The sequence below is a fragment of the Kogia breviceps genome, chromosome 2 (genome assembly GCF_026419965.1).
Source record: "Kogia breviceps isolate mKogBre1 chromosome 2, mKogBre1 haplotype 1, whole genome shotgun sequence".
Taxonomy (NCBI): domain Eukaryota; kingdom Metazoa; phylum Chordata; class Mammalia; order Artiodactyla; family Physeteridae; genus Kogia; species Kogia breviceps.
In genome coordinates this window covers 157,564,808-157,577,098 of record NC_081311.1, presented here as the reverse complement: position 1 = coordinate 157,577,098, position 12,291 = coordinate 157,564,808, and the positions used below count along the sequence as shown (strand labels likewise).

The 12,291-nt window shown below is 36.1% G+C and overlaps 1 protein-coding gene across 4 annotated transcripts in view; it reads right to left on the bottom strand.

Moving 5' to 3' along the window:
* Positions 1 to 12,291, bottom strand: part of PMS1 (PMS1 homolog 1, mismatch repair system component) — a 98,494-nt gene that overhangs the window by 78,062 nt on the left and 8,141 nt on the right. For 3 of the 4 annotated variants that reach the window (XR_010839152.1, XM_067026450.1, XM_059052546.2), the window contains exons 4-5: positions 12,099 to 12,281; positions 1,827 to 1,929 (exon numbers count right to left, since the gene is read on the bottom strand). Coding sequence is in view for 3 of the 4 variants with exons in the window: in XM_067026450.1 (XP_066882551.1) it covers positions 1,827 to 1,929; positions 12,099 to 12,281 (286 nt within the window). In the remaining variant the exon portion in view is untranslated. The remainder of the gene's footprint in view (positions 1 to 1,826; positions 1,930 to 12,098; positions 12,282 to 12,291) is intronic. The other variant, XM_067026451.1, reaches the window with a different exon arrangement.

The following is a 12,291-nucleotide window of genomic DNA, read 5'->3' as shown; positions in this document are numbered from 1 at the left end:
CTCCTAATGGTTTCTTAATCTGAACTCCCAAGAACTGGGGTCAGAGCATTTCTGAATAGGGACAATATTAAAAAATGCCTTCTCCTTGTCTTTATCTTCAGTACATAAAAAAGAAAAAGAATCACAATCTACTACTTTTAATTAAAACATGTACAATATAATACATCAAATTAAATCACTTTTAGACTTGAGCTCATTTTATTAATTGAATAAATGAGAAAAGAGTGTTTTCTTAAGAGTTCCTATTTACTCTTTATGTAGATGCAAAAATAATTCTTAATGGGCAAAGGAAATCAGTAAGTAATTTGAGACAAGAGGGAGGGTATATGGGGATATAAGTATATGTACAGCTGATTCACTTTGTTATACAGCAGAAACTAACAAAACAATGTAAAGCAATTATACTCCAATAAAGATGTTTAAATATATACATATATACATATATATATATATATATATATATATATATATAGTGCTTTGATAAATTACGAGGAACCCAAAAATTTAAAATGAACTTACAACAAAATTGGAAGGACAAAAACAAACCCCCAACAACAACAGAAGTCCCTTTTCAGATCTAATAATTCTTTTGCACATGACTCTAAACAGGGCATATCTTTAATATTCTCTCAAATTTATAGATCCCATTACCAGAAGTTAGTAGCATGAAAAATATTAAAGGAAATATGTGAAACTCAAGCCTGAAGAGATTATTTTCTTTAGAAGTAAATAAGTAGTAGAGGAACTTAAAAATATTAAGATGTCAATTAAAACATACTAAAATTATGTAAGTGTATAAAACACTAGAGAACTAAATTACAGGACCTCCCTGGCAGTCCTGTGGTTAAGACTCTGCATTTCAAATGCAGGGGGCGTAGGTTCAATCCATGGTTGGGGAACTAAGATCCCACAGGCCGTGTGGTGTTGCGTGGCCAAAAAAATTAATAAACAAATAAAAATTTTTTAAAAGTTAAAAAAATGTAAAAAAAAGAACTAAATTACAAGTAGAATATTATATTTATATATGATATAATTTATAATATATTTATTTGCTTCAAATAATACAGAAAGGAAGGAAGTGGCTGAGGGTATTAGATGAAACATTAGCAATGAGTTGATAACTATTGAAATTGAGTGATGAGTACTCCATTCCAGGGGTGATGGGTACTCCTTTCCAGGGGTCCTCAACTCCTAGGCCATGGACCACTACCAGTCCACGGCCTATGAGGAACCAGGCCGCACAGCAGGAAGTGAGTGGTGGGCAAGCGAAGTGTCATCTGCCGCTCCCCATCGCTCAAGTTCACCACCACCCCCATCTGTGAAAAAACTGTCTTCCACAAAACTGGTCCCTGGTGCCAAAAACGTTGGGGACCACTGCTCTATTCTATCTACTTGTACATATATTTGAAGTTTTCCACAAACAGGTATATTTTAAATTAATTATTTAATCAAAATATCTTGATAGGATGGTTTATTATCATGATTACTAAATCAATAATGTTTTAGGCATTTAAAGAAAATATTATCCTTCATATATAAAGAAGACACTAGTGATCCAGCAATAGTAAAACAACTGCTCTTAAGAGTTTTACAGAATAACTAATCCATATTGTTGCTCAAAGTCTTTCACATAGTTCGTCTTGAGGACAACGCTATGTTTAAAAGATTAGCAGGTAAAGTAAGGCTGAATGTTCACTTGGAAGTTAACCAGCCTTTATCAGAAACAAACTTAAAGCAATACGTTTGAATTTAAGGAGTAAACAATTTTTTAAAAACAAACAATTAAGACAGAAAAGGCAAAGAATGCTACAAAGCTTCTCTCTTACCTTGACCAAGATGTGATGGTTTTTGAGAAATTATGTGGCCACTGCCATCTAAAACATACTGGGTGCTAAAATTATCAGCAGCTGTCCTTGTTGTAATTAAAACCTAGAAAAAGAAAAACTCTAATAAAATTATGATTTTAGTTATTGCAGTGGGCTTATTATAAAATTAGATTTAAAATAATAATTACGTATTTCCTTGATTGATAGAAGTTTTACTTAATAAGGTCTTACAACCATCTCTCTTGAAATATTCCTTAGAGTTAACACTAATAAGCAATAGGCTAGCTTACATTTTCTATGTTGCAAATTACCGATTTTTATTTCAAATATTTTATTTTAATTAAAACACACAAATCAGTATACTTGAAACGGCTATTTGTATTGTATGTATTAAATGACTTACATCTATAAAATCAAATCAATTGCATTAGGGAAGCTTGCTTTTTAACAGACAATTCCCATAAATTTGTTGGCAAAGTGAAAAATCCTTTTGTAAAGTGATCATTCCCTCCTTCCTTTATATTCTGATAAAACTGCACTTCTCTTTCAAGTTAATGGTTCAAAAGAATAAAAATAAATAAATTATACATACATGTATATTTATGGGCAGTTTTTTCTTAAACCCAAGCTTTGAACTCATTGTTTTAAATGTAAAATTTTTATTAAAAAAACTAGCATTAAAACATGTAAGATAGGATTCCATTCAGCATGAAAATATTTCCTATGATGTTACAGTCATAGAAATATAAATTTTAAGGATGTCTGAACTCTTCTGAGCCATCCTCACCCTCAGCTTTCTATTTACCTACTTTGTGAGATTACTAGAAGAGTACATGCTATAACAGTAGTAAAACATTCCATTATCAGAAAATACCATAGGTAGGGAGTGGGAATGCTGGCAAAAAAAAAAAACAGGGTGGGGCTTTCCTGGTGGCACAGTGGTTGAGAGTCTGCCTGCCGATGCAGGGGATACAGGTTTGTGCCCCGGTCTGAGAAGATCTCACATGCCATGGAGCGGCTGGGCCCATGAGCCATGACCGCTGAGCCTGTGCGTCCAGAGGCTGTGCTCCGCAACGGGAGAGGCCACAACAGTGAGAGGCCTGAGTAACGCAAAAAAAAAAAAAGCAGGATGGATTCAGAAAAGGGTAGCCTCCTCACATTTCTAGTGAGTAATGTTGATCCAAAACTGGGAGCAATCTTTCTCAGCCATCCATGAACTCAGCAGAGCTATCTTAAAATAAATCTATATAATTTAGAAAGAAGCCACAAATATACAGCTCCACTGTTGGAATTCATCCAGGTCCAGTTGGGTCTACATTTGATGGTTCTGTCACCAAGTCCTAACCATGCCCTGATTTCTGGTAGGCTTGATGGCTCTGTGGATCATGTGGGTACCATGAAGGGAAAACCAGAGTCACCACAAAAAAAAATTTGGTTTCTCTAGCTTACAGTACTAGTAGAGTCTATTAGGTTCTGTCTAAGGGTGACGTCCATAAAATCCTTAGAGGCTCATTGCTGCAGGCTGCTATTTCTGTCCAAACTGTTCCCTCAAAGAGTTGTACCTGAAACAAAGTTGTGAGCCTCTGTATACTCTTAAGTGATGATTCTACTACTTCTAAAAATACATTCCATGGTTCAAAAGTTGTATTTTAAAAGTTTTCCTTGGGGCTTCCCTGGTGGCACAGTGGTTGAAAGTCCACCTGCCGATGCAGGGGACATGGGTTCTTGCCCAGGTCTGGGAAGATACCACATGCCGCAGAGCGGCTGGGCCTGTGAGCCATGGCCGCTGAGCCTATGCGTCCGGAGCCTGTGCTCTGCAATGGGAGAGGCCACAACAGTGAGGCCCGTGTACCACAAAAAAAAAAAAAAGTTTTCCTGATAACCAATCTCAGTCTTCCCACCTACATCCCAACTCTATTGTGTCCAACAGTGATTTCCTCTAGCAAAGTTTGTTTAAAACAAAGAAGACAGAAATTGCTAGAGATTTTCTTTCCTGTTTCTAATTTAATTACTCTATGATTGTCCCTTTAAAAACAATTCTACATTTAACCAACCACTTCTCCAAAATGCCAAGGTCAACTGAATTCTATTTCTATTCTCCAAAGAGCTAGCCACCTGGCCTAAAGCTGGTGTCACTGAGCAAAGGCAGCCCTGAAACTCTGAGTTTTGGTACTAACCCTGCCAGTGGCTTGCTAGATGGTCCTGAATAAATGATTACACTATCATTTTAAGAAGACGGTGATGATAAGTTGAAGATGATGCTAATACTTTATAAGGTTACGTGGGTTTTTGTGTTAACTACTTAAGAGCATTTTACAGATATTAACATGTTCATCCTTTAAACACATTAGTGAATAATAAATATACTCCAGCCAAGATGAATAAACTGAAGTGCTAAAAAACAAAATAGGACCTTAGTGGTCATAATGTAACATTTATGTTATGGTAAAAATAGAGAACACAATATTGTTTTCCAATGTCAAAATTTTAAAAACTAGAATGTTTAGAGTACTATGAAATTTATTTAGATAGGAAATCCTTTGCAATTCACTTCAAAAGACAGTGAAGGATAACATACCTAAGCACGTTGCACAAATTCATGAAATACAGTGTGTTCCTCAAAGGAAGGAATTGTATTTCAAGAGTTCATTTCATCATATGACCCTGTGTCCTAGGCAGGAAACCTTTTTTTGGACGAGGCAAAGGTTCAGAATGTGTTCGCTGTGAAGCAGCGAACACATTCGAATCTGTAGTAACTCCACCATCAGGAGCATCTCCAATATTACAAATTATTACTGGTGCTTCCTACTAGAGACATTGAGTAATTGTGGCAGTGAATGAATCTAGTGGTGTCAAGAAAAGAAATAAATAAATTTATTTTAAAGAATTTTAAAATGAGAGGTTTATTTTAAAAGAAGTTTTAGAAGTCCTTAGAGTTTATATTAGTTATCAGTTATTAAAAACTGTCCGGTCCAGTTACTGAGTTTCAAGAAATTATAGTACTATTACAAAGTTAAAATTATATAAAAGCATTTAAACTTTAGATAAGCACAATTTTTCTCAATGTTTTAGAAAGAAAGTAAATTGAAAAGCTTAGGATGTATCTTAGCAATTCATGAGAAAAAAATATCCTCTATTGACAAAAATTTATTGAAGATAATCATATTAAGGTTCTGTGGGTTTGTTTTGTTTTTGCTGACTTTTGGACAAATACTTTGCACAAAAACATGAATCTGAAAACTAAAGTAAATGGTCCTCATGATTCAGCTAAAATATGGACTGTGCACGGATCACTGAAATATCTTTTTCTTTCTCTGTGTGAGTATGTCTGCCTGCCTGTGCATAACTGTATACTATGATTTTAGAGCCTTCCTCCACTGAGGGAGACTAGCAACAGGGAGATCTTGGCCCTGGCTTTTCTCCTTTCAGCAGTTTTATTATTTGTGAGAAGGCTGCATTTATTTAGGAAGCAGGATACACCAAGTGTTTCAAAAATCCTGTGCCTATTCTAATTAAAGCCCTACCACAATGGCTCTAAAGGACACAGGAGGTATCCTACACTGTGGAACAGGAAGCAGGAAACAGCAGAATGAAGCTAGAGGCTTCCCTCTACTACTCTTTTACAGCTATGTGGAACCACAAATAAGGGGACCCCAACTCCCATCTTCGTTATGTGGAACCACAAATAAGGGCACCCCAACTCCCATCTTCAAAACAGAATGACTTAGCTTCTCATTCTGCCCCCCCTTAAGCTATGGAGGTTTACTGTAACATAAAACAAAAACAAATCTATACATCCCTCATCATCTCATCACAAAATGTATAATGAACTTGATAGATCAAAATAACACACAGCACATTATAACCACTTTAAAAAATTTGAATGAATGAATCAATAAACATGAGTTTTATGCAAGAGGATGGCTGGCAACTCTTCTAATTCTTCCCAGGGAAAAACAAGAGAAAAAAAGTGAACTTAAGCTACAGAATAAAGACCATTGGTGAGAATTAGAAGGAATTTAGCTAGGAATGGCAGTTAAATTTTAGAAAGGATTTCCTGAAAATGTTGAGGAGTCTGAATAAACTTTGAAAGTTAAGGTGAAATACTGCTTACCAACAAGAGAATGAGCAAGCCTGATGACGCCATCACCTTATGTGATACAGACGCATGCTACTTTTCACATTCAAGTCCAGAATAAAAATAACTTTCATCTTCTTGGCACATGACCATATTCTAGATACTTTAATACATATTATTTCATTTAACTCTCAAAGCATTATCTGCACTTTATAGATTAAAAAAAAAATTGGCTCTCAGAAAAGTCAACCTGTTTTATGCCTTTGGCCAACTCTCTTATTTAAACTCTTGGTAATGATAATTAAGCTTCTGAATCTTCATCCAGACTGTGTTCTAATTTGAAGAAAACAAAACAAATCAAAACTGTTCTGTATTCCTCTGAAAACTGAGATGTAATTTAGCCTCCATTTAAAATCTATTTCAAAAAACTTACAAGTTTCTCATACATTTCCTTGGAGGAAAAAAAGATCATTTTTAACATAATGTATACAAAATATCAGCCTAAAAGGAAATAAAATTTTTTATTGTGTGTTTTATTATGTAACAGGAAGAATATATACAAAGAGTCTTAAAAAATTTATGAACAGGTCAAAACAGGATTTTCACTATCTCTAGCTCATTCTAGTCAGTATGCTTAGTAATTAGTATCAGGAATTTAACATTGAAGACTGTCAAATATCCCAAAATTATTGCTCCACAAACAACAATAAATTTCAAGAGAAGTTATGCTTGATGATATGACTTTTTAAAAACCATATCAATTTGTTTCAGTCACTGACACCTTCATCACAAATTATGGAAGCAGTAATTCCAGTTTTAAATACCAATAGATCACTCGTAGATATAAATTTTTTTTTTTTTACTCTTTTGGACTGTTTAAGATTGGAAGTCATTTTATAATTGACAAATTAGGAAAACTGCCCATTCTTTTAAAATGTATAAATAAAAAAACAGAATTTGATGTATTTTAAATTTCTTCAGCCAATTTTGCTGAAAGTCTACTTAGTTTTTTCTTTCTGTAACTAAAATTATTAACATCTTTAATCTAACAAAAAATAATTTCAACAGTTCTGGGTGATAGCTGTTTAACAGTGTGACAAACTATATCCCAACTGCATATTATCAATCTACCAAGTCTGAGTTGATTTACATCTGTATGACTTTTAAATTATCTACATCAGTTAGTCTGGCAGATAAAATAACCAAATCACTAATTTTTATTATGTAACTGCAATCTCTATCCAAAGATTTTCAAAATAAGTTGGAGCCTTTAAAAAACATGCAAAAAAATTAAAAAATAAAATAAACATGCAACTTCTATACCTGAAACTTCAATTCTTTCTGAATGGTAAAGAATATTGTTTAGGGCTTCCCTGGTGGCGCAGTGGTTGAGAGCCCCAGTCCGGGAAGATCCCACATGTGACAGAACGGCTGGGCCCGTGAGCCATGGCCGCTGAGCCTGTGCGTCCGGAGCCTGTGCTCCGCAATGCGAGAGGCTCGCATACAGCAAAAAAAAAAAAAAAAAAAGAATATTGTTTAAAAAGTGAATTTTTTCCCCAAAAAAGCACTCATTAATTTGCCTTGCTGAATAACAATTTTTATATGTAACTGACCTTAACAACCAGGTATTACTTTCTGTGTTTCTGAAATACTATTCAGAACCCTCCCATATAATTTTCAACTTGACTACCCCTTGATAACCTCTCTATTGAGCACTGTAGGCCTGAGTATATTTATTATTTTAATATGAGGTATTTTTAAACTTATAAATACCTTAAAAACCATGCTAGTAAGAAAGCAGCATGACCTACTGTGGAAAACTCACTACTGAGAGGCATGAAATTGTAAATGAATTTTTGGCTTTGCCATGGATACATTATGTGTCTCTAAACAGGTCACAATTTTCATATTCCATTTACTTCACTGTGCACAGTTCCTCTGAAGTAAACTACTTAGCACAGAACCCTGCATACAGCAGATACTGTAATATTAGCCGACTGATTATTAGACTGTTTTTTGAAGTTGGGGTGAGAAAACCCGGCATCTGGCTTCACAAGACCTCGTTTTCCTTATCAGTAATATAAGGAAACTAAACCATAAAAGACTGAGATGGAGACCAGCACTGGGGAGTGCTCCAGAGATGATCACTTGTGGGGGCAGGGCAGAAAGAGAAGTGAGGCTGTGCCACAGTCACAAGGCCTTGGCAGACCCCAGGGGGGCACTCTGGAGCAGAAACAGCATGGCAGAGCTGCTTCTGAATTGGAATAAGGCCTTTACAACCCCACATCAACTAGTCTTTGGATGCAGGTTGCCCTGTATGAGGTGGGTAAGGGTCCACTACTAATACAAGAGTCCCCTGTATAAGAAACAATCAAACCTAAATCATCAAAAAATCTGTGACAAAATAGTACTTACTGTAAGATTCCCTTCAGATCAAGTTCAAGTACAGGTATGACTAATCTATGTTGATAGGGATCAGAATAACCATTACCTTTGAGGTGTACTAAATGGGAGGGGACATGACAGAAAACTTCAAGGATGCTGATAATGGTCTAAATCTTGATCTGAAGTATACATACATAAATATTCACACACACACACATACATACACACACACACACACACACACACACACACACCCCTATGTGTGATTTTCCCAAAGACTTACAAGAGAGTCCACAAAATACTGGAATATTTTCTAAGATAAACACTTGACATTGCAATATGTAAACTGAACATAATTTTTTTAAAGCTTATAGTTTTCTATTATTGTGATACTTTGACAATTTTTTTATTCCTTTTGTGATTTTGATGAACAAAATTACTTTAAATATTTATACTTAAGGCATTCAAATGCTTCAAAAATAAAACAAGGCAAAATAATAAACCTGGATATCAAAGTGGGCTTAAGTAATCAAATAAAAAAACAAGATAGAGAGTATCACAAGATAAGGACTTGCAAAACTGCCATCTAAAATCAGAACTACAGTGAAAATTTGGAGAAATCATGGCTGATGTACAATGTATTTTAAAAGACTAAGTGTAGTACTGCCACCTAGCAGACAAAGTTGATAATGACCAACTTCAGTTCTGAAAGGTTATTATATACATCTTATAGAAAATACAGAAATGCTGAACAATATATTATTCGACAATACTTGCCAAAATAAAGCTTAACAACTATCTGCCAAATTTGGACGACAGCTAAAAAAGCAAATACTTTTATTCTCAAACAAATTATATGATTTCTAAAATAGCCACTGAGAACTCCAACAACAGTACTAGCACTGGGAGCTTCAAAGCTTCCTTGGTACAAATCCCATCCCATTTTAAAAACAGACTCTTTGTACAAGATTCTAGGGCTATAGGTTCCCATACACAGTCTCTGGGGATAAAAATGGGCAATGGCCAGTTGTACCCTCTAGTTGCTCTTCCCTAAAATCTATTTGGAGACTCAGTGAACTTTAAATAAAGCAAGAGCTGAGAAAGATAGAGAAAGCACACAGTGTGCTAGATTTTGGATAGAGATTTTAAGCAGAATGCACTTAACGAATGACAAGGTCTTTCTTTCTTTAGTGATGTCTGAACATCTGGATTCTAACAAGCAAGGGCCCTTAGTCCTCTGTGCCAGAATAGCAAAACCTCCCACTTCAACCTCCACCTGTTCCCCAACCCACAATTTTTCTTTCTTACATAGGCATCAGCTTACAGAGCCCCGAAGTCAAAGAGTAAGCAAATACCTAGCTGGGACCCTTTCCACAGAAAACAGAAAACCTACACTTTGCCAGCATTCTAAAGGCAGAAGGACCAAGGGAAAACCAAAAGAAGCCTGAAGAATATATCATTGCTGGGGAGACCAGGCTACTAAATAGATAAAGAAATAGCAACAATATCTCATGTCCTTGCCACTTTTCTGGGACAGTAAGTATAAAGTCCTATCATTTTACTGCACCTGTGCACGCTCACCCAAACAGAGTCTGCCAGCCTAAGCACAAAAGAAAGGATACACAGCCACTGGCAAACTCTTTAGGTAGCTAAAGAGACCCTCACAATTACCATGTCACTCACTCGCACACAGATACTATCACACTATAAAACAGAGCCTAACACACACAGAATAACAGTACAGCACAAAGAAACCAGTGATCAAACATAACTGAGATACATGGAAATGAAGAGATCAAGGTTCTAGATAGGCTTTGCCACAAACTAGTTATGTAACTTAGGGCAGAGGCAGTGACGTATAATTGGTACTACGCAATGGAGTGGGTCAGGCAGTGAACTTAAGGGTTCATAGAAATTGAAAACATCTAGCAGTCAGGAGAGCAAAGTTCTAGCTAGGGTTTAGCTCAAGTCAATGCACATCTCTAGAGCACAGTCTAGTTGTCTGTATTGACTAGAGTAGTGTTTCCAGAGTGCATTCCACAGCACAACAGAATAACAGTGATATCTGTCTCAATAAAAGAGTTTCATAGTCAAGTAAGTGCAGTAAAGTTCTAGCTAGGGTTTAGCTCAAGTCAATGCACATCTCTAGAGCACAGTCTAGTTATCTGTTTTGACTAGAGTAGTATTTCCAGAGTGCATTCCACAGCACAACCGTGCAGGAAATGTCTGTACTATAAACCACCAACCTCAGAGATTCACAATGCACTTTAGTACAGTAAATGCTCTGAGAAGTGCTTATAGTTAAGATACCTGTTTAATTTTAATACTTTTCCAAGTCAGGGGATCACTAAACCATTTTTTCCTCTTATAAATGTTAACACTGAAAAACACTCTGTCATTCCTCAAAAAATTAAACAGAATTATAGTAGTCCCCTTTATCTGCAGGAGACATGTTTCAAGACCCCCAATGGATGCCTGAAACTGCAGTTAGTATCAAACCCTATATATACTATGTTTTTTCCTATGTATACATACCTAAGACAAAGTTTAATTTGTAAATTAGGCACAGTAAGAGAAAACCTGAATTTCTGGCATCACTGCTCTTGCACTTTGGGGCCATTATTAAGTAAAATAAGGGTTTCTTTGAACACAAGCACTATGATACCTTGACAGATCTGATAACCCAGATGGCTAGAAAGTGACTAACAGGCTGGTAGTGTATAAAACATGGATATGCAAGACAAAGGGATGATACACGTTCCAGGCAGGACAGAGCAGAACTGCACAAAATTTCATCAAGCTACTCAGAATGGTGCAAAATTTATGAATTATTTGTGGAATTTTTCCACTTAATATTTTCCGACAGTGGTTGACTGGGGTAACTGAAACCATGGAAAGCAAAACCATGGATAAGGGGGGACTATTGGACCATTTGATCCAGCAATTCCACTTCTGGGTATATACCCCAAAAAATTAAAGCAAGGACTCAAACAGACATCTGTACGCCAATATTCATAGTAGCATTATTCACAAGAGCCAAACAGTGGAACAACCCAAATGTCCATTGACAGATGAATGGATACAACAGAGTATCATTCAGCCTTAAGAAGAATGAAATTCTAATACATGTTACAACATGTATGAATCTTAAAAACATTACGCTGAGTGAAATAGGCCAGACACAAAATGACAAATAGTGTATGCTTTCAATTATAAGACATACCTAGAACAGTCAAATTCATAGAGACAGAAAGCAGAATACTTACCAGTTACCAGTGGACGGGGGAAAGGAGAATAGAAGTTTATTGTTTAATGGGCATACTTTCAGTTTGGGATGATGAAAAAGTTCTGGAGATGGATGGTGGTGATGCCTACACAACAATTCAATGTATTTAATACCACTAAATTGTACACTTAAAAATGACTAAAATAGGGCTTCCCTGGTGGCACAGTGGTTGAGAGTCCGCCTGCCAATGCAGGGGAGACGGGTTCGTGCCCCGGTCCAGGAGGATCCCACATGCCGCGGAGCAGCTGGGCCCGTGAGCCATGGCCGCTGAGCCTGCGCGTCCGGAGCCTGTGCTCCGCAACAGGAGAGGCCACAACAGTGAGAGGCCTGCGTACCACAAAAAAAAAAAAAAAAAAAAAAAAAAAAAGACTAAAATAGTAAATTTTATGTATATTTTACACAATAAAATGTGTATTTTATGCAATAAAAAAAACCTCTTTGCCAAATTCTGGGGGAGTTGTCTCTTAATTCTAATATTGTGTTATTATGAAACCACTCAAATAGTCAATACAAATTACCTCACCTCAGCTACACAACAAATTGACCCCAAGGCTTCTCCACGAAAACCGTAAGTTGTCAAATTTTCAAGATCTTCATGACTACTTATTTTTGAGGTATAGTACTTCATTGCCATCACAGGTGTATCTTCAGCCTTGATACCCTCACCATTGTCTCGCACCTCAATCTTATCAAATCCATAGTTCTCCTATGAAAGT